The following is a 24,169-nucleotide window of genomic DNA, read 5'->3' on the forward strand; positions in this document are numbered from 1 at the left end:
AGGGCTCGGTACCCTTTTCGTAACCATACAACCATGCAACCGTCATTTCCTTCTTTTATTAACTTTATCACGTTCATACACATAAGCATACATATCATACTTACCTTACACATAGCGTTACAACCTGACAGTACGTGCAATATCCGAAGATTGTTCACGTATCATCAAGCAATCATTCATACATTTCACATTATTCACATAAGGCATACACTTATCTCTTAGGATAAGCGTATTAACAATCATATTGAGTATGCACACAGCCCCGAAAACGTAACACATAAATGGGGCTAGAAACTCACCTGAACACGGTTACGTTCACCGTTAATCGTAATCCCTTTCTTCAGTTATGCACGGCTGACTGTATAACAAGTATACGTATCAAACAACTATCACTACTCATATCATTTTTATAGTCTTAACTACTACCCACAACGAACGGGGGTCCGGGGGCAGCGCCCTGGCAGCGGGGTCTAGGGGCGGCAGCCCCTAGCAGGGTCCAAGAGGCAGAGCCCCTGGCTGGGGTCGAGCTGCCAGGTCAGCTTGGAAAAATTTTATTTCCATTAACTGTCTTAACACATTTTTCATTAGATTTTTAATTTATTTTCTAATCGAACTTGACTTTAAGCGAAGTTAAACCTTAGGCGAACTTAGCTTTAGGCGAAGTTATCAGGCGAACTTGGCTTTAGGCGAAGTTAAACCTTAGGCGAACTTAGCTCTAGGTGAAGTTATCATCAGGCGAACTTGGCTTTAGGCGATGTTACCAATTAGGCGAACTTGGCTTTAGGCGAAGTTACCAGCTAGGCGAACTTGGCTTTAGGCGAAGTTACCAGCTAGGCGAACTTAGCTTGAAGGCGAAGTTCATCAGGCGAAGTTATCGCTTTGAAGGCGAAGTTGCCCAGTTGCAGGCGAAGTTGCCCAGATCAGCCGCTGTTTTAGTTTCTGACCAGCATTTCGAGCTATTTTAACACCCTTGCTATGGTTCAACATCACCCACTACGCTTCCCGACCATTTTCGGTCGTATCTACACTATAAAATTTGGATCTTTAAACTTCAAAGGTCAAGAATCATACATTTCTTGAGCGTTTTTGGATCTCGGTTAACTTGTTAGTCACAACTAGTCTCTCTCTCTCGCTCTCTCGGATCTCGATCTCCCTCTCCCGGCCGCCGGCGAAGTTATGGTGTGTGGTGTGTGTGTTTTGGAGTGTTAGATAATAATAAGATAGAATGAAAGATATTTTGGGTTTAGGGGATATTTATATCCCTGAAATCCCATGGATCTAAGGCCCATTCTCATTTAACCCATCTCAATTAATCCAAGTCCATGACCCGCTCCTTACCCGATATTAATTAATTACGCGAAATCACTAAACATAACTTCCTTTACTCGACATTAAATTTTAGGATGTTACACAAGGTTTATAATTTTCTTCATACATATATAATTTTTTTATTTTTAATTTTATTTGTTTTGTTCAAAGTATAAATATTAATTATTGAATCTTTAATCCTTGCTTGAATTTGATTGTTTCTGAAACAGCAACATGGAAGCATCAAACATTACCATGTTCAACAATTTGGATGTTACTAACAACGACTGTGCACTGAAGGTTCGTATACTGAGACTGTGGCGTTTGAATGACACCAATAAACCCGGAGAGGATTGGTCCATAGAAATGATTTTGCAAGATGAGATGGTATTATTATATACAAATATAATTGTTTTTATTCCTTTTTTTATTCCTCATTATATAAATGTAATAATTATAATGTTTGACATATTAATAATGTAATAGGGTATAAAAGTCAAGGCCAGTCACTAGCAAGAATTGGAATATGTCTTCGACAGCCGGTGTTTACACAAGGTCAGTTATATGTGGTTTATCCCGAGTGAAGAGTAGAGACGGTGTTAAAATGCTTATATTAGATAAGGAGGGTAAAGTTACGAATAAAACTACAAATGTGGTTTATAAGGAACTATTTAGTAATATATGAAGTTGTCATTTTTAATCTATCGAATGATTGTAAAATGCATTTTATTTTCGTTTGAAAGTTATGTTTAATAAAGTTTTTATTTTGTTACGGACGTTATTAAAACTTGTATATTCTCTTATCGTCTCCATATGTATGTATGAAATTTTGTTTTCCACTTTCATATTACCGGTTGATCTTACAAAATTTAATTGTTTCCACCCGTGGCGCCCACGGGTAAATAACCTAATTTGTACATTATTTGAAGAAACAAAAGTGAGAAAACTAAATGATGTAATACATATTTAATTTAAGAATTAAGAAAGAGAATTAGAAAAACAAACTTATTTATTGAGTAACGAAATAGAAACGGGAAAGGTAAACGATGGCTCACAGAATTGTGACAAATGACGTTTTCACTTAGTTAATATATATATATATATATATATATATATATATATATATAATTCAATCACTCAATATTCATCAAGAACACAGTTGTTTTGTTCTCGATATATTCTTCAATGAACCCTACTCAAACGCACGACCAACATCATCACCAACAATAGCGACCCATTAGTCTCGACTGAGAGACCACCCCATCAGTCTTTTAGAAATCTGTACTTGTTCCTTAAGATTGGAGAGTTATCAAATAGGGAGCTAGGTTATTCGAAAATTACGTCAATGATTTTACAAACACAAATCACTCTCTTCATTCCCCTCCCTTGGGCCACTACGAGCCGCTCACCATACCCCTCGTCTGTTGCCACGAAAAGAAACCAGCAAAACCGGTTCTTGAAGACAAACAGAAAGTAAAAGTTAAAGTTATGTTAGTATTAAGTTATGTTCGGATCCAACCTAAATATTCAAATCCTATCACAATAAAATAGGCTTGATCGAGCAGCTGATGAGGCCTTGCAAGGTCCAAGGGGCAACGTCCGTAACGGGGTCACACCAACCAAATCTCCATGGATGGTTAATTTGCATGAAACTGACCATCAATAATAATTGAGATTATTGGAAATTGATCATCAGTGGCAACTTGTCATCAGCTGCTGCTGCTATGAAAATAGTGGATTAGTGGCAACTTAGTCTGACACTAACAAAATGAGTATTAGTTGCAACCAAGGGGGTGTTTGGGATTCCTTGTTTTACCTCCTTATACCTTATTTAAGGCATAAGGTATAAGTTACAATGTTGTAACTTATACCTTATACACTTACAAAACTCAACTTTTCCAAACACCTTATAACTTATAACCCATAAATTATAAGCTATAAGGAGAAAAATAATGAATTCCAAACAGCCCCCAAGTGACCTGTGGTAATGCAGTTAAAAATTCTACTAAAGTTTCCACCGATGGTTTCCATATAACTACGTAATTGTTGTAACTACTAGCAGTTAAATCGTCTTCAGTTGGATCGTCAAATGCTAACCACCTGCTATAAAAGATCGAATAATGTAGTCTCATTTAATTAACTGAATGAATTTTATATGAAAGTGAACTAATACATGATTCAAAACGCTATGAATAAAATCATTTTTCGCTGAAAATTTTATTTGTAAAAATGTCTTTTTGTCTGATATGATTAATGATTTTGTATCAACAAAATACTTTCATATGAAAGTTGACTAATACATGATTTAAAACGCTACGAATAAGACATTGAAACACAAAACATCATGGTATAACTTGTTGATTTTTTGTGATTCCAACAAAAGCGGCGAGAAAGCTTGTCAAGAAACCTTAAAATAAAGTTTAGTGGCCATCATTTTGGAAAGGGTGGAGTTAGATTGCGTTGGTGGTGGCGACGATGTAGGATTTAACAGTCAAACAAGTGGGGATTTGTAGGAAGAGACGACTAGAAGGTACCACAAGGAAGTGTTTTCCGATGAAATGATATGCGAGTGATGATGGTGAGTGTCCTTCACAAATAATAAATGAAATTAAGCAATTATTTTATATGATTTTAGTTTGTTTTATTTAATGAGAAAGGTAAATCTATCATTTAAAAACATAACAAAGTTTTTAACAATATCGAAGAGACAACTTTTTAAACTATTGATAGTTTTGACGAACCATAAAAAACCGTACTCTTTGTGTAGCTTACTATTAAAGTAAAGGAGATACATGCTATGAAATAATTTCATTAAAATAAAATTGAAGTGTAAAAAGTATAAATGTTAAAATATTTAGAAATGCTAGTCATTAAAAACCACGTATAAATACAATTGTAAGAAGTTGACCTTTGTACATATCAAAAAAATTATTTTGATACAGGAAACAAATGGTAAAAGAGTTTATGTATTTTATTACTAAAAATATATATAAACAGAAAACCGAAAAAGGCTTTATATGATATACGTTAACGTAATTATATGTACTAAAAAATGTTGGTTCGATCGTTTGTTCTTACACATAGACCATAAAACATACGTCATAAAATTTACTGTCCTTATGGATGGATCTAAAGGACAATATCATTTGCGGTTATCAGTTAAACTAATTCGGTAAGTCCATATTTGTATTGGCTTCATAGTCACCTTTCATAAGACACAAACCTAACCTTTTATAGCAGTTAAATTTTACACATGATCATCCTTATAAACTAACATATGTAGCTTAAATAGCTAGCTAAAACACTTAGTAATTAATCAAACCTTAATTAATTAATTAGCTAGCACAAGAGGCTTAATTCTCTGTTAAAGAGGCTTGTAGGGGCTTGATTGGGAGGATGCATGAATTTACAATTAGGGCATGAAGGTGAGATCTTGAACATCATCACCAACATATGACACTTCTTACACACTGCTGTCATCATCTCTTGTTGTTGATCTCCTCCTTCCAATGCCAACCATGACGGTCCACCACCGCTGCCACCACCACCGTTGTTGTTCTTGTTCAACGTCGAGCTTGAAGTCTTGTACTTGGTAAAGTTGTCAGCAACATGGTGTTTCTTTGTTGTGTCACATGATGGTCCACATGGTAGGTTGAGCTCAAGATCAAGACTCATGTTCTTGGGTGGTTCTGCCTCTGGGCTACTTCTGGGATCCATTGAGGTCTTTTTATGAGTTCTTGTGTTGTAATAGTGTATTTGGCCAGACTACAACATTACACAAATTATATAAAATTAATTAAAGATTTTTTTTGTACTTATGAACAACATATTTGTGTTTATAAATATTTATGGAGCTAAGAACAAACTCCTTCCCATTTTAGTTGTAATATATTCGACCTTTCAAAAAAAGAAGAATAAAGTCCTTCAGGGTTTTGATCGATCAGTGAGTTACAAGATAACTCAGTGATCAAAACCCTAAAACTGTTGACTTTGTTTATGATTAAATCACTCAAACGCATGAAAGTTTTGACGTTAATTTATCATTCAAGAACATAAACTAATTAGGGTTTTTTAGAATAAAAGAACCCTACAAAAGGAATATTGAAAACAAGAGTATCGAATTTGACAAGTTTAGTTAATTACCTTAATATCGAGGCAACGTTGCCACTCCAAAGGCATGGGGGTATCAAGATGAAGCTCGGTGTCTAGTACCAATCTTTTCAAGTAATTGGTTTTCGTAGAAGCGTGGTTATTCAAGAAATATTCGGGTTGTAACGATCCATCACGTTTCCTCTTCCTTGAGGAATCCTCACAATCATGAATCATTGTTGATGTTGGCAATATAGATGCATGAAAAGAAGCTAAATATGATGCGTATAATATATAGCAAACCTTTTGACCACTCACTCTTTATGAGTGTGTGTTTAAGGTGTTGTATGTGTGATCAAGATTTTGTAAGGGAGAAGAGATTTATATAGAGGGGTAGAGAAAAAGAGAGGTAAATGTGGTAGCATAAATAAAATAAGTATATAACTGCAAGGGAGAATCTATAAAGGGCAAAATATTAAATGTGAAACTAGTAAGGCCCCATCAAAACCCCCCATGACGTGCACTTGAAGTTAAGTTTTGAGTTTCTGCAATTACTACAACAAACTTGTGTAGCTCTACCAACCGTTTAACGTGTAAACATCTTTTTCGTTCGTATGTAAGATCAAATGAACGAGTAGCCATGTAATAAGGGTTGTGTTATGTACCAATGAAAACACTATGAATGATGTGTTCGGTTATGATGTATGAACTAACAATTCATACTATGTGCGCACATGTACACTTGATTCATGTGATCAAGACAATTTAAAAATATTTTGATGGGCGTTGTTGGTTGTAATTCATGATACATCAAGTCATCACGCCTCAATTCATATTATTATGTCAATTTTGAGTGATGAAGTTAGCAAACTAATGCTTGCTATTTAATGCAAGGTGTTTGGGTGATAAATTTAATTCGTATGTGTAAACTTCTCAATAATTCATATAGTTTGGTTATACGTATCAAAGACTTGTTAAACGTCGTAATCATCTATTAATCATATATAGAAAGACGAGATAACTACATTTTCCGAGAGTCGTATTTCTATATTTCCATATAACTCCCTCCGTCTATCAGTTGTGCTCGAAAAACATCATGTACGTGTTTTTAAGGGTTACGTTTATATGAAATCCATGAAAATTATCAAACATTATACAATACTACTTTCATAAAGATTGGTCTAAATATATATATATATATATATATATATATACGAGTTCTCGCATAGTCACGTTACTTTCTTCATTGTAATATCACATGAATCTAACACACATGAGTTAAAAGAAAACCTTTTCTAAGACTAGATATGATGATATCGCTTTCATTTCTTTTGGTCGATGCACTTGTGCCCTAAGCCGTATGATACACAAATATAGCAATAACTGTGATCAGCCTCTATCATGTAGCGAACTAGCGATATACAACCAAAATTTAAATACTCTAAAAATTTAATAAGCTTTAAATTTCTCTAAGTACTTTGCTAGGGACTAGAATACGACTTAAGATAGTTAAAGAGGACTGCAACGTGAGACTAAAGAAGAGAAAGGGTGTAGTGTAATATGTCATTAAGTGAGGGGTAAGAGAGACTGTATAGATACAGTTGAAGAAAGCCATGAATGAGCTTTTAATGGGATTCATTAAAAACCAACTTCCACAATTGGGTCACTCAAAGAACTAAAACTTTAATTAAAAGCACCCAACACCCCCTCGGCTATTAAATTTGACACGTCCCCTTGTATTTATAACAATAGTCATCTTCCCCCTTTGAACTACTAAAACTTTTAAAGCTTCCCACAACCCCCTCTTCACACTTTAAATCTCACCATAAGTTTATTCATCTACTCCTATGAATTTATGTCACATCTCTCCATTTTAAACAACCATATTAATTCATGTCCTCTCTTTGATATATATATATATATATATATATATATATATATATATGCATATCTACTTATTATATATAGATAGATATATATGTAGTACTCTCTTTCTCTCTCTCACTTTATATGTCTTCATGTTATTTATGTTTTGGAGTACTAAAATTATTAAGAGATAATTATGGAACCGGAGATCGTGTACCGATTATACTATGCACCCTTAAAGATAGTCCATGTGGAAATAGTTAGAACCAAGGCTAGGGGATTTGTTTTCATACACCTTATCTAGAATACATACGGTTTTTTTTTTTGGAAACTGCGGTGTACATATAGTTTACATTGTAATTTTTTTTAGAATGTATAAAAACTAGGACCCTTTAAAAGAATATATAAGAGAAATGATTACAATTATGTTTGAGGTGTTTTTATCCCAATATGACCATTTGGTCCTTCAAACCTTGATCAATGTCCTCTCACAAGTTTGGCACCTTCAAACCAAGAATCCTGATTGTTTTAACACATCACAAAGAACATCTCTAACTAAATCATGTCTATATATAAACTCGGCAGCTCATTGAAATGAACTTCATGTTCAGCAAAGGTATTTAAACAAATTTTATGATAGACCGTATAGAGGTAGGGTATCAAAAAGACCAAAATACTCTTAAATATTGTATTTTGTGACACATTGTTACTTTTGAAAATACATACCGCATACCAACGTGATCACATTGCAACACATTTGCCATACACGGTTTAATTGATTTTTAAAAATATATATTGCATAGCAACTTGATTTAGTTATTATTATCAATATATATTTATAAACAAAATTACTTTGCAACGCATTTGTGACACACGGATTTAGCGACTTAAAAAGAAAAAAAATTACGTACCAGCACTATTCAGTTATTTACTTTTGCGAAACATTTGCTACGCATGTAGTATGGTGAGATTCATTTTGCGTAGCAAACGTTTCACAAGTTATAAAAATCTAAATCATTTTTGATGCATTTGCGACACAATTTGTATATTTTTAGGTTTAACTAAACTTTTCTTCTTTTTTTTTAATAGCTCAATATTGTACACTATGAGAATTTAACCCTTGATCAATAAATGCACACCCAAACATCTTAAACTTGCGTAGCAAATGCGTCACAAAGTATAAAGAATACATATTTTATAATGTTATTGCTTTTATAAGAAAATTGAGTTTTGCTACTCTATTACAACAAAGTTGTGTAGAGAACTAAGAACATTCATAGGAAATTTATAAGGGTTTCTTTTGCGTCACAATTATGCACTAAATGCATAGCAATTTGCTGAAATAAAAATTGTGTAGCAAATTTTGAGTAGCAAAACCCCTTGATTTCTAGTAGTATGAGGTAATGGACGTGTTTAATTTACAGTCATTATACTCTCGATCGGAAACTTTTCTAAATGAGTGTATCATCTTCTTTGTTAATGAATATATATGAGATGTGTGTTTTGTTACAGGTAACATATATATCTTGACGCGAAGTCCAAACCAATGAAACAATTATCACCGGTGTATTACCGATAACACTCCGCTCTACCCATGACCGGATCTCCCAAAAAATTTCATCGAAGGATTATCGACAGTTGGTATCTTCACTGATAGATAAACTGTGGATTCTAAAAAGTTCACGGGTTTGCAGAGTTAGGGGGTGCTTGGAATTTCTTATTATTACATTCTTATAAGTTATAACTTATTAACTTATATAAGTTAAAAAAAAGTGTTTGGGTATGGCTAATTTTTTAGCTTTTTAAAGAAGGAAAAGAAAGGAGATTTTGATAAGTTATGAGGGAGTAACTTATCAATACAACTTAAATAAGTCAAAAGGAGGTGCAAATAAGGAATCCCAAATTAACATGGCCTTATATTGAGTTTTCATAGGTTGTTAACTAAATTAGAGTGACTAATCTATTGCTATGATAGTCGCCAACTTTTAAGATCTTGTTCACTTTTGTAATGAATTTGCCAATTTGGATTACGAAAGTATATATACTTCTCCATTATATATAAGGGTAAATTAATCTAGATTTACATATAGCATGTAACTAACACTGCATTCTTGAGTTTTTTATTTAAGGGATTGGAAAAGAAAAGTTTTCTTTTTTCATTCTTAAGTTTTTCCATTAAAAGAAAAGAAAGAGAATAGAAGGAAAAGTTAAGCCTTTTTTCCTTCAAAACTTTCCTGCCAAATATGGCCGGATTGTGAAGGAAAGTTTATATCTCGTTACCATATTACCAATTTACCTTATCTTAATTCTTTTTTCCATGTTGCTATGAGGACATAATTGTAAAGTTACAAATTTTTTTTCTATCTTTTCATTTCAATATAACTCAAGAATGTAATAAACACTTTTTTTTATTTTCTTTTCTTTTAACTCAAGAATGCCTTTTAAGTATATAATTTCTTTTCCTTTCTTCCTTTATCCAATCTCATCATTTCTTTTCCTTATATTTTAAACCCGAGAATGCAGTGTAAGGTTAATGCATATCATATATATTTACCGTGTATCCATATATTCCATAATATGTTTTATATTTATTATAAAATAAATATTTACAACAGACAAACTGTATATATATTATACTCTCTTGCGTGCATTAGTCCTTGATCATAAATTTATGAGTTACATTCATTAGGGTTAAAGTACGTAGCTGGTTGACATTATTAATTATCATCTCAGGTTTTCACCTAGTTGGTACATTTTATCATTTAATTGATCAAATTGAATTTTCCTACAACGTCTGAAGGAGCTATTTATGTAGTATTATTGTAGCTGGGTTTCTTTTATGGATCTACTATAGGTATGTATTAAAGAAGAAAACTTATTAAAAAAATAAATAAACTTTATTTAAAAAAAATAGCTTTCCTTTACAATAAACTTTTGAGCAGTTTTTCATTATTTTCTCATAAAGTGAGTAATCTACTTTTCCACACCAATTAAGTTGTTTGTCAACCTTCACACCGGTAAGTGTTAGATCAATAAGAGGTGTTAAGAGACTCTGATTTAGTAAATGTTGATTCAGTGTTGATTGAGTATGCCAATGTAGTGGTGTTGATGCGTCGAAGAGTGATGCTTGAGTGACAAACTAAGTGTTATGAATACATGTGAAACGACAAAGAGATAAAATTTTCTTTTAACATTATTTTGAAGCTTAATAGATTAAAGAGTTGTTGGCTAATTCAGTTCATTTAAGTGAACCAAACGCATTTAATGCTAACTAATTCAGATATAGTCTCTTAATATAATCTTTAAGAGGCTAATATACGTTACAAACATTTATATAAACGTTTTTACCTTTTTAAACTTTACCTTGACTGTTTCTTAATCTATGTCCTTAATTTTTACGTGTGTGAATAAGTTTCATTCAAATAACTCAATTTTCTACCATCTATTTAGTAATATCCTAAATAGATGGCAGTTCTAAATTTCTAATATATTGCTACTTATCAAGGCATACTCACCCGTCCATGTTCGTGTTTTAGTCTCTTCTATTGTATTCACGTATTCGTCTAATCGTTTTATAATAAGTTAAAAGTACTATAAGGGGTACCAATAAAACATCTTCCCTCTCAGCGTATGTCATCTGTTTCCTATGTCGGAGTTTAGGGGTCGTGACTACTCCATCGATCGCAAATACTCCAAAGAAGAAAGTGAATAACATTTTTACAACCAAGCCAAATTAATTAGTAATTCTAAATTCATTACTCTGTACATATGACATAGACCCTGTTGAAGTTTTAAATAAACTCCCGTAACTCACTAGAGAAATAATAAATTCTTTACAAACTTTAATTAATTAATCTAGTTAGTTATACTTCTTATATATTACTACAAGATATATGAACAAGTCTATCGATTGGTGTTCTAAATATTGTAGATAAATGTTTCCAAGTACGATGAAAGAGAAACATCACATCCAACGTTTGATAGCTAGGGATCAAATATCATTTTTCAAATATATTATACATGTATATATAAGATATGGATTAAAGAAAGGCTACCTGCCATCATTAAGAGATGGGTGAATTGAAATAAATGAAATGAAGGAGCATTCAAAAGCCTCGCTTTCTACAAACATCTTTCCTTCGTCACTCTCACCACCGGTTTTGTTTAATGCCATCAACCCACCGCCCCTCCACCTCATTTATGCACCTTCACTCCATTTGCATGTATATATGTATATGTATGTATGTGTACACATATACGTAAACTTAGAACGTATACAGAATTTTGATGGATCAAGTTAAAGCTGATTGAGTATATATGCCATCAGTAGTAGTTCTATTTAACAGCCAGTCTATTAGAAGTGTTAAACCTACCAATAAACGTTAATTTGTTTGCAAACCTTAGTTTACGGTTGCGTAATCCAAGAACATGAGTACGAATCCAAGGCATAAACTAAGGGTTGTTCGCCTTTATGAACTTAAATTTTGCCATTTTGAATGTTGATTATATTGTTAGACGAAGGGTTAGAATAATATATAATAGCCCTAACACGTATCTTCAATCATAAACGTAAACAAATTAGACATCATGATTAAAGAACTTAATTATTTGACGGAATCAAGACCTTACAGAAGGAAGATGATGATATCATTAATCGATTTGACTCGGTTCTCGTTAGAATGTCACAAGATGATGGGTTTCTTAGAGAGAAAGTAATTGATTATGTATTGTGTTATGCGACAAGCGAAAACCCAAAACAATATATTTTGATATGCATATAAAATAGCCCACATAAACTACGGTTGTGTTATTTGGCTAATTAATTAATTAAATGGTCGAGGCTACTGTATATAAGTTTTGTTTAATATTCTCTTACTTGGTCGAATAACCATTAATTATGAGTAACATATTCAGTTTGACCAAACTAAACACTCATCAAGTTTTACATCAAAGCAATAGTAGAGAGTTATAGTCATCTAAGTTGTTGACTACTCGAGACCGCAACAATCATACTAAAGTCTCAACATATAATGCTAAAACCTAAAGCCAAAATGACCGGAATAACCCTTAAGGTAAAATTAATTTGAATAAAAGTCGTATCTATAGATCATAAGGTGCATATAAACATTATTATCAACAAAGTAAAGCAATTAAGTAAATCATAATCATTCATACACACTATATGTTATTATGCGAGGTCTCTACTAAAACTCATCCTCATTACAAGTTTTTGAAAAATTTTGGATGGTAAACCTTTATTATCGAATCCAAAGGCATATCTTTATTGTTAATGTATTCGGTACCAAGACTATTTTCCACCGATCATTACAAACAACAACTTTGGGTTCAATTACCTATAGAAAAGATTGTTAAATGCTAAGTTATGTTGTAAAAGTGTTTGGTCAAGTCTATTGTCATAATTACATGGTGGGTGTTATGACGGTTCAGATATAATACTTTTCCAAGCCAACAACATTCTTAATGATATGATTTTCAATTCTATTTTAACTATTCATTTTTGTGGTTTTACAATCGAAAGAGTATGTCAAACATTAGTTGGGTATAGTGGTTAACTCTCTCATGTACTTGTAATTTTTTCAGTTTAGCTTCTTGCTATTTGTCATTTTTTTCTATACATTAAATAGTTGTTTGATAAAAAAAAGATTGTTAATTCACTAGAAATCCTTTAAGATTAGGTTTTTTCGGTTTCATGAACAACCCTTTTTAAAAGAGGTTTTGTTTCTGGTGGACTTAATGAAGTCAAGTTAATAGACATTCAAGTACCGTAAAAGGCTGACCCGATGAAAAGTTCACGAGTTTGTCGCTGAAGGTTGTTTGATTTATAATGATTTTATTGTTGTAGATGTATATATAGCATGGCATTTACGTATAACAGCACGATGATGACTCCATTAATGATCTTCTTTTAATTATATACTTATTTAAATATTACCCATAATCAAATTTTATGTTTTTTTTAAAGGGAGAATTAAACAGATTTAAAACGAATATGAAGGGGATTTTTCAATGCTACTTCCAGGTAAAATACGTCAGTTTTCAAATAATTTAGTGACATTGTATTCATTAAATATGCATCATTTTTGTATAATAAAGTGTTATATACCTTAAAATATGTAAAGTTGCAATCTTAAAATCAATATAATTATTATTCATTTAGCATTTTAAAAAAATATATTTCTTGAAACTCTAGGTTTTCAAATATTAATTTCTAGCATTTAAATTTAATAAATTGAAGCCAACTGACTGTTGTCAGTGTAAGTTTCTCGATCGGTATACACTGCCTGTAAAATAAATAATAGTAAATAAGGGAGTATCGCATTAAACTGTGGTTCAGAGTTTAATTTTGTCGCCGATAAATATCTTATCGTTATTGTATATATACTTCTATTTTAACAACCAAACCAACGTATAAAGTCCGGTTATTCTGGGTAACCTAATGACAAAAGGCGACCTTATACGCTTGTCGCCCGCGATCACAGATAACACTGGGAGGCCTAAGCCCACCATCTCCTGTTCTAGAAAAGCCCACTATCCAGAGGCCCACATCGGTAAAACCTTATTGTAGATATGCTTCTATTTTAACAACCCAACCAATGTATGAAGTCCGGTTATCCAGGGTAACCCAATGGCAAAATACGATCCCATACGCTTGTCGTCCGCGATCACAGATAACATTGGGGGGTCTAAGCTCACCACCATCTTCTGTTCTAGAAAAGCCCACTACCCAAAGGCCCACAACAGTAAAACCTCGTTGGGATCATATAATAGCCACCTTAGACTCTTAACTTGGGTCATCCAAAGCTCATGCTCAAAAACTTAACAAGCGAGCTATAGTTGTTAGATATGCATAATTTGGGTCATCCAGAAAAACTTAACCATTCGACTACTCTTATTAGACATGCGTAAGTCAAATTAAACCACAAAACTTTAACTAACCAGCTAGATTAGATGTACGTAATTCAAGTCGCCCTAAAAATCTTAACTAGGTCAACAAAAGTGTGATCATAAAAGTTTATATAAAACCAAAATATAAGTGATTATATATTTAACTTTGTGATGCTAATCATTTGTGTTTAGTAAATATGCAATTATCTTGATTAGTTCATTTACTAAAAGGCTTATAGCTTAATGGTATTAATGTATTTTAAATGTGAAATATTTTTTAAATACCGAGGATTTAAGTCTTATTGTAGATAAAAGTTATGTGTAATAATTTGTTGTTGAAAAAAAACTATCGGTTCCTTTATTTTGTATGGTTTTATTTACTTTCATTGGCTTCTTTTGTTAAATGTAGCATGAAGGCTATGTCATGAAGTAATTTTACTTTTCACTTGTATATTTTTTTACAACCTGATTAATAACTATCAACCCGTTTGACATATTTAGACAAATAGGTTAAATGTGTCGTATTCAAATTAGGGTTAATATTTTATACTCGAATAAAATTACAAGTCATGTTTAGGTTAAATAATTTAATCCATTAGCCCAGGGCTGGCTCCGAGAAGGCGAAACTTTTTGGGCCAAAGTCAAATTCTTTTAGCCTTAAGTGAAAGGAACATTTTATTAGGTTTAAACAATTTAATTTTAAATGAACTTATTTGGTTATGATTTGAGTTGTTTAAAAAACTTCTGTATAAAAAATAAACTTAAAAATGTCTCAAATAATACTATAACCCACAACCTCTTGGTTAGATGTAATGCCTCTTTGCCACTAGACCAAGCTAGTGGTCATGTAATTTTATTGAAACATTGATTATACATATTTTTTTTCATAAAAATATATATATAAAAGAATAAATTTCGAGCCTAGCGGTGTGTCGGGCCTATAACCGTCGACTACGCTGCCTTCCCTCATGACCGGCTCTGCATTAGCCCGCCAACCCGTTGCACTAACGTTCTCATGACAGAATACTATTCTTCACATATAATAATGATTGTCAATATGTCATACACACACACACTTAAATTTTATATAAGTTTTTTTTAACGACCAATGGCTAAAGGTCATCGCCAGCTGACCTAACACAGCCGTATGAAGCCCTTAAGCGTCTCCAAGTTATTTCCAGTTCCAGGGAAAACACACCCGGACCTAACGACCAACAAACATAGAATGCTTAGGTACTCCGTACAGGGTGACCCAATGGCTAAAGGTCACCGCTAGCTGACCCAACACAGCCGTATGGAGCTCTTAAGCGTCTCCAAGTTATTTCTAGTTCCGGGGAAAACACACCCGTCTGAAGGTCCACTGGTGATATAACCCGGTTGTCTTCAGGATTGAACTGGAGATCACAAGGATCACAGTCTTCCTTAATTGAGCCACTCATGTCCCCTCAGAGTGTTGTAAGTGGGAATTGAACGTGAATATCCATTAAGAAACTCAAGCTTCCTACCACTACACCACATTAAAAATGACGAATTTTATATAGTTTTAACTGTTTTGTATCACTAAAACTTGGATTAGAGTACTTTTATAAAAGTAATGGATTTTATGATATTAATATTGTATAAATAAAAATAATAATAAATATATCAATAAATAGAAGTGAAAAGAGTTACCCAAAGTTGGTGTGGTAGTTAAATACAACGTATGGTAATGGTAGTGAGTAGTGACAACCGACAACATGAGCCATGATGAGTCGTTCTTTTCAATTAGAATAGTTGAAAGCCTAGGACAACAGAACTCCCTTCAATGTTAGTTTGGTCACCAATCTCAATGGATTATTTGCCCAAATAATATACAGGTCGCGTTGAAGTTCATCAATTTCAACCCAAATAGCATATGGGAAACGTTATGTTCATCAGTTTCAAACCACCAACTAGTTAGCTCGACACCACTACCACTCATAACGCAACCCACTTCCCACTCGTTTTTATCTTGGCACTGTCTAAATTGGTTTTACATACTACTTGTGATTTATATTAAGTGATTCTTAACTTTTAAATTGTCAGATTTGACGAGGTGAAGTTCAAATGGTGCAAAAGGTATTAAAGACCATAAGAAAAAAAAATTAACATATAGCGTACTTTTGAAACCTTTAAAAATTAATGTGGTAATGTTTCGTGTAATCGAAAGATTGAATCTAAATATGTAATGATTGTGTTAATTGACGTTTATTGTGAGTTCGTATATACATGTGGGAGTACTCTATAGAATAGTAATCAAGTTTTGGAATTGTTTCAATCTGGTCACTCGTAAAATATTTTTTTCCAAGCAGGTCACTAAAGTTTCCTTTGTGATTCAATCACTTTATGTAAGGTTTTTTTTTTATAATTCTAAATAGCTTGACATTGCAAAACTTTTCAAAAAAATTGAGAAAAGTAATTTTTAAAGCGTGAAAAATAAAAAATAAAAGTTTTTTTTTGCAATTTTATTTTTTTTCTCAATTTTTACTAATTTTGTGAATTTAAAAAAAAATGGAATGTCAATTTTTTTAAAAAATAAAAAAATAAACATAAACTGCTATCCATGTAAAATGAATTCTAGGGTTTAAACACAAATAAAATTTTAATGACTGGATTAAAAGCAAAACATTTTATAGTGATCTGATTAGAATAATTTCAAAATTTTGGTTACTATTCTATATTATTTTATATGGTAATCCCTTTAAATAACTATAGTAACTTTATAATGACCGATTTAGATTAGAGGGCTTTCAACATATTGGTTTTTTTTTAATATATATATATAATGTTTTATAGATATAAGAAGAAAATATATCAATAAATATGAGTGAAAAAGGTACTCCGAAGTTGGTGTGGTAGTTAAATACATAGCATGGTAGTGACAACATGAGCCATAGAATAGTTGAAAGCCTAGCTAGGACAACACGAGCTCACTTCAATTTACGTTTGGTCACCAACAACACGAGCTCACTTCAATTTACGTTTGGTCACCAATCCCAACATGAGCCATAGAATTGCAACATCTTTAGCCTTAGAAAGAAGAAATATTCATATACCAAGAAAAAATTGTGATTTTTATGATCATATTGTGGAAACGGCAGAACATTTGTTTTCGGGATGTGTATTTGCAACCGGAATTTGGGCGGCGATAACTTCTTGGTGTGGTATACCAAACATCTTCGTGTTTTCGGTGCGAGATATTGTAACCATGCATCAATTAGTGGGGCTGAAAGGAGTTAAGATGATAGCATTTCAGGGGATCATGTTCATCTCGTTGTGGAATATTTGGAAAGCTAGAAATGATCGCATATTTTCGGATAAAAAGTTGAAGGTTACGGAAGTGGTGGCGGAGATAAAAATTCCGAGCTTTCTTTGGTTTAGATGCAGATATAAAAAAGGTTGTGTAGATTGGAATTCGTGATGTAAATTCGACGTGATGTAATAGTTTTTGCTTTGCCTCGACTCTTTCTCCTTCTTGGAGCTTGAGTTGTTGATCGTTTGTTTATAAAAGTTATCTTTCAAAAAAAAAAAAACCAATCCCAATGGATTGGAAGCATGTAATTGTTGATTGCTCCCTTCTTCATTAATTATGGCCTTTTAAACACAAAACAAGCTTTCATTTTTTAACAACATTTTAATAATCAAGTTGGTCTTAGACACGAAATTTCTTGGCTTATGAAACGATTTCATTGAGTGAAATACTAGCATGAATGTAACATCTCGAAATTTCTAAGAATAATATTTAATGTATTATTCGTTAATGGTGGAAAAATTTACTAGAATTGGTAGAGAAATGATGACGTAATAACAAGATGGTTCAAGTAGGCTAAGTAGATGGAATTATGGACCAAAAAGAAAAGATGGGCCTTAGGTCCATGGGCTTAAGGGAGTATAAATACCCCTTAAACCCTAATCCTTCCCATTATTATCTATCACTACACCATAGCCTACACCTTGAGAAACACACACACACATTATCCTATAACCCGAGCCAAGATCCGAAGACGAGAACCCGAGCCTGTTGGTGCTAGATCGTCGTGACGAACCAAAGCAACATCAACGACCAGCTCGTGTTCGTAGTTCGACTCGTTTACAGTACGTTTATATCGAGATCTTGTTCGTTAGGTTCGGATTTAGTCTAGAAATCATATATCTGTACTAGTATGGTAAAAATGAATCCAACAAAGCTAAACTTACTGAAATTGATTACAGTTTGATAGGTTAATCGTTAGAATGAAAAACCCGTATGTGATGTGCTCAAAACAGTCAATAAATATTAACTAAATTAAACAAGTAATAAAAACTAGACCTAAGACTCAACTAAACAAAACACCGGCAAGTGAACCGGTCAATTGTACTAAGCTAAGTAAGTCCGGAATATCGAACCCACATGACTCTATAAATTACGTTAATTAACTAATAAGACTCGACTTACGACACGACTATTTGTTATTAATGTTTTAAAGGGGATTTTAAAACTAATATTAAAATAAGAAAACAAATAAGCAAGTAAACGAGAAACAAGCAACCAAACACAAGATCGGAATCAAATAGAGAATGAATCTACCTAGGTAAGAATCCCATGCATCAACAATCATCAAGCAATGGACAAATAACATGATTATGGAAACTGATTTATAAACGAATTCATCTAACAAACCCTAAGGACCTTTGACTGAATCAAATGAAATCGCAAAGAACAATTATTAGATTATTAAGCAATCAGTATTATTGATTTCCGCAAAGTCATCAATTAGGGTTAATTAATAGTATCTAAAGCAAGCAATCTTACGAAACACTAAACCCTAGATAACTTGATAAGCTAACATGACATCATGAACATGGATCAACACAATAAGCAAGAATATTGTCACTAACTATCCTAACATGCAATTGACCAAGACACATGAACAACTCCTTACCTTACAGCTATTGGAATTTAGCAAAACATTTAAAACCCTAACCAACTATCAACAAGCTTTTATGATCTAATGGGCCCATTTAATCACAATAATCAAAACACCAAGTAATGATTTAAACATAAACCCTAAATCTAAAGAACACAATCAAAAGATAAAAGATCTATGTGAAGCAATAGTTAACAGTCAATCAAGATAATAAATACTTACATGCATCATGAAAACAAAATCAAGTTTTTCTACTATTAAATCAACAAAACCATAATCAAAACATTATCCAAAGCAAGAATCAAATTAACACATGTTCATCAAACCTAGGTAGACATGAAGTCTAGCCTAGAATCATTATTAAAAACAATCCTAAACAAGTATTCAAAACAAAGAGAAACATCATGAAAAGATAATGAACAAGAACAAAGATAAAGGACGAGAGAACCCGTCTTAATCAACTCTTGAACGCTTGTACGAAAGCTTGATGATCCTCTTTGATCCCTAACTCCAAAACAGGTGTGGGATGTCTGGAAACTTGAATAATTTCGTTCATAGGGTTTTAGGGTTTATATATATGTTTAAACACCTCCTTCCTAATATAAAATAGGTTAAAACAAGCCCACTAGGCCCACTAGAAGACAAAATAAACGTGGTTGCTGATTCTTGAACATTCTTGGCAGCCTTGGGACATGTTGGAATCTACCACATGCTTCTTGAATGGTATGACCTGGTCGCATAGCTCGAACATGACATTTTCTGACGTTTTTCGACTTTCAGCTCGTTTGTCTTCGTTTTTGCGTACCGGCTTCATCCGAGCTCCGTTTTAGCTGATTCTTTTTCCATTTGACTCGTTTTCTCGCTCTCTTCAACATGGGACCTATCACATACACAAACATGTAATTTAATGCAAGAATAAAAAAATAATCGTTAACGTTTAAGCACAAAATAACATAAAAACTATTAGGAAAACATGTGTGTTTTACATCACATCAACATGAAAACAAATCGAAACGCTAAGTGGAACAATCATGTAATCATTAAAGAGCAAAACGTACTTAAACTTCGCATGAAAAGATAGAAAGAATTAAGTAAAACATGCAAGACACCAAAAGAGTTAAAACACGATAAATATATAAAACTTGACTCAAAACCTAAATTAATAAAAGATAAACAAAACTCAAACTTAAACGAACTTAAAACATTAAGGAAACACAACTTTACACGGGATTCGAGATGTATAAATACATGTATATCAGTATGTATATACATAAATCGCACCATGTAAACTCAGATATTTGGATGATTGGACCCTTGGGGTTTGTAGGCGCTGCATAGATGATTCCAATGATACCAAAATCATGATATTTCGTTAAGAATTGAAGGTTTAATTGCAGATCTTAGATATGTTGACTGTTATTGTTATTGACGATTTTGAATTTGACCTTTGAGTCAAAGTCTGGATAAGAACTAGATGATTCGTTATAATTAAGATAACGAATCAGGTAGTTCGTTACTCGCCCATTCGTTCTGTCAAGATAACGAATTAGCTACCCAGTTCGTTATGATTCAAATAACGAATCAGGCGATTCGTTACTCACCATTCGTCATAATTCAGATAACGAATTAAGTTATGTCTGGGTAACGAATCAGGTGAAGATAAGGTAACGGATCAGTTAGCGAATCAGACTCAATTCGTTATAATTGAGATAACGAACTAGGCCATTCGTTATAGCGAATGAAGGAGGATTTGGTAACGAATTAGACAGTGAATTGATAACGAATTAGCCAACGAATTAGGCTTAATTCGTTAAATGAGTTAATGAGTTAGATAATAATTAAAAATCCTAATGGAAAATGTGTTAAGACAGCTAATGTAAATAAAATTTTTCCAAGCTGACCTGGCAGCTCGACCCCAGCCAGGGGCTCTGCCCCTTGGACCTTGCTAGGGGCTGCCGCCCCTAGCGCTGCCCCCCGGACCCCCGTTCGTTGTGGGTTATGAATAAACTAGAAACGCGATATAGATAGTGATAGTTAATTGATACGTGTAATTGTTATACAGTTAGTCGTGCACAGCTCAAGAAAGGAGTAACTACTATCGGTGAACTTAACAGAATTCAGGTGAGTTTCTAGCCCCACTTCCTTGTTATGTTTTTGGGGCTGTGTGCATACTCGATGTGACAGTTAATACACTTAACTTAAATGGTAAGTGTATGCCATGTATGATATATGTGTTAGATACGACTGATTGCTTGTCGGTACGTGAACGATCTTCTGATATTGCATGTACCGTTAGGTTATAAATAAAGGTATGGATATTTTATGTAATGCGGGGATGATTGCTTGTCGGTACGTGAACGATCTTCGGATATTGCATGTACCGTTAGGTTATAAATAAAGATATGGATATTATATGTAATGCAGGGATGATTACTTGTCGATACGTGAACGATCTTCGGATATTGCATGTATTGCCAAGAATAGCGATGATTGTCTCCTTATATGGATATTAAATGATAACTTATATATATAGTTCCCTCTACGGATAATATAGAGAGTGTTCCTTAAATGGAAAACCCCGTGTTCCTTTGATGGAAAGCATAGTGTTCCTTTAATGGAAAGCCTAGTGTTCCTTTGATGGAAAACATAGTGTTCCTTTAATGGAAAGCATAGTGTTCCTTCTATGGAAGTATATAGGATGTTCCTTCTATGAAGAATATATATATATAGTGTCCTTCTATGGAGAATATAAATGGTAGGGTAATAGTAATAGTTCTTTTAATATATATTATGTGACATCCTCTCATGAATATTTATACAAGGTTAAGATATATATATGTATGTAAGATATGTGTATGTATTGTATGTCGCCTGATTAACTAGAACTCACTCAGCATAGCTGACTTTTAGTATGCACGCAGGTGAATATGATTAAAGAGCTAGCATGAGGCTGGCACATGACATGGATCGAACGGCTGGCATTTGATGATGGAAGAAATGATGTTTTTAATATGATGATTTATGTTATGGTTTTAAAGAAAAGATTAAATGTTTTGTAATAAACGGTTAAAGTTTTATATTCCGCGAAAATTTTAATAAACTCTTATTTGCAGAACTGTGTTTATGAGTAAATCCAACGTTAAAGTAGGGCTACCGGGAACGGGGCCTTACAATGAAAAGCAAATGTGTACCAAATATGAACTTATTCATAGTCAAGTCTAATCAAATTGTCATGAGTCTAGTGATGTAATAAAAAAATTGAGCAGGAACCAACACGCTACGAGCATCCGCACTTGAGGGCTCACAAACCCCCCTCCCCATTTCTTTACATTGGTCAATCTGCAAAACCCTCACAGATATGACTCGACCTCTCTCCGAACACCCCCCCCCCCCTTCCTTTTTTCCTTAAGGGAGAGTGCATGTGAACGGACTTTCATATTGAAAGCAGGTGAGGTCCGCCACCCTTGGCCCTTCTCCTCTAGTTCAACACCAGTCACGTTCGTGTATAAAAGTAGCAATATAAGTGGGTTAGGTTACATGTAAAACGAACAATTAAGCTTCTTTAATTCATCACTTCTCAAATATATCAACCAAACAAAACAACATAATGTGAAAGTGGACTAAAGGTGTGGCCCGGATAAAATATATTATTTAGTTAAATTTTTGTACCTCTAAATCCGATTGTTGAGGGTGTAACCATCCCGTACATACTTACATATACACTAAGTTACATCAGTTAAACGTTATCTGCCACACGTTGTGTAAATATAGTGCTCCTTAATCTCAAAGTCGACAAGCAAGCTCCGCATTCATTATTACATGTCTAAAACATAACCAAGTTTTGGTGATCTGTCACCTTTAAACCAAATCTAGACAAATTATGCAAATACGTTGCCAACATATATTCTCATCACCGGCCCCTTCAGTGATGATGTTTCATGTTTGTTCCTTTTTCCCACCAATTCATACCACCATTGTCATTCCCTTTATTATATTAACTTGTCTTTCTATTGTATATACGCACACATATCTTTAATCGTCATCAATGATTAACCAAAATGGTTTCATATATAACAAGCGCATTTCTCGACCAGAACTTATTGACTTAATATATCCATGTTCTTTTGAGCTTAAATACTATTACTCTTTTAAGGCTTTAAACAATAACCGTACCCAGTAAAAATACTATTACAATTTAACTGTTATAAGTTATATGTCAATAATAATATTTTTAGACAAAGATTATAATCCCCAAATGGCTAAATGTTATTTATGTAAGTTATGGTTGGTGGGGTCCTACAATAAAACGGTCGGTAGGTAGGTGCATTTCCTTTTCATGATCATACACATGGATGAATCATTAGCATCTTGTCCTTGTATTTCTTTCTATTTCTGTCAATTTCATTCATCTTGCATTTACTGTCAATTACACATCATTAAACCTTTTAATAAAAATAAATTTTTTAAAGGCCCAACGAAAGCTTATATTAAAAAATAAAACCCACCAACGTACATATTACAAACGGGCCAGCAAGCAAGCTGCTCTGCACAGCCCAAAAAAAAAAACAAGACAAGCAACATCAAATATTACATCTTAAAGAAAACTAAGAGTGCGTTCGTTTTACATAACGAAAATGAAATTGGAATTAGAATTTGCAAAGGATTTGAACTTGGATTTGGAATCTGAACATTCTAATATGAATTGGAATTGAAATGAATTGAAATCCAATTCAATTTTTGATGTGTTCGTTTGACAAATGAATTATAAACCACAAGTGAATTGGAATCCTTTTTTTAACGATGATAACGGCGGAAACATTTTAGTTTTTTTAAATTTTTTGTTTTTTATTTATATTTTGCGTCATGATTTTTTTATTATCTTTTTTGAATTTTTAATGAGTTTTCTATTAAGATAAAAAACCCCTCAAAAATATATTCAAAAATAATAAAAAAAATCATAACTTAAAAAAAAAACTAAAATGTTTTATTCGTTGTCCTCGTTAAAAAAAACTCAAGAAAATATTCCAAAGAATTTACTTAAATTCCTTTATATTTTAGAAGAATTTGAAATCTCT

At 33.0% G+C, this 24,169-nt stretch overlaps 1 protein-coding gene across 1 annotated transcript; it reads right to left on the minus strand.

Annotated features, from left to right (window-relative positions):
* Nucleotides 1–4,393: 4,393 nt before the first annotated feature.
* LOC143587834 (uncharacterized) lies at nucleotides 4,394–6,138 on the minus strand. Its single transcript, XM_077069006.1, has 2 exons — nucleotides 5,452–6,138; nucleotides 4,394–5,073 (listed from the first exon to the last, which is right to left on the minus strand). Exons 1-2 carry the CDS (start codon nucleotides 5,632–5,634, stop codon nucleotides 4,648–4,650), a joined length of 609 nt encoding a protein of 202 aa, XP_076925121.1. The 5' UTR covers nucleotides 5,635–6,138; the 3' UTR covers nucleotides 4,394–4,647.
* Nucleotides 6,139–24,169: the final 18,031 nt, after the last annotated feature.

This window comes from Bidens hawaiensis, unplaced genomic scaffold (assembly GCF_021521415.1).
Source record: "Bidens hawaiensis isolate Kalapana, Puna unplaced genomic scaffold, B.hawaiensis_p1.1 tig00035898_1, whole genome shotgun sequence".
Lineage (NCBI taxonomy): Eukaryota > Viridiplantae > Streptophyta > Magnoliopsida > Asterales > Asteraceae > Bidens > Bidens hawaiensis.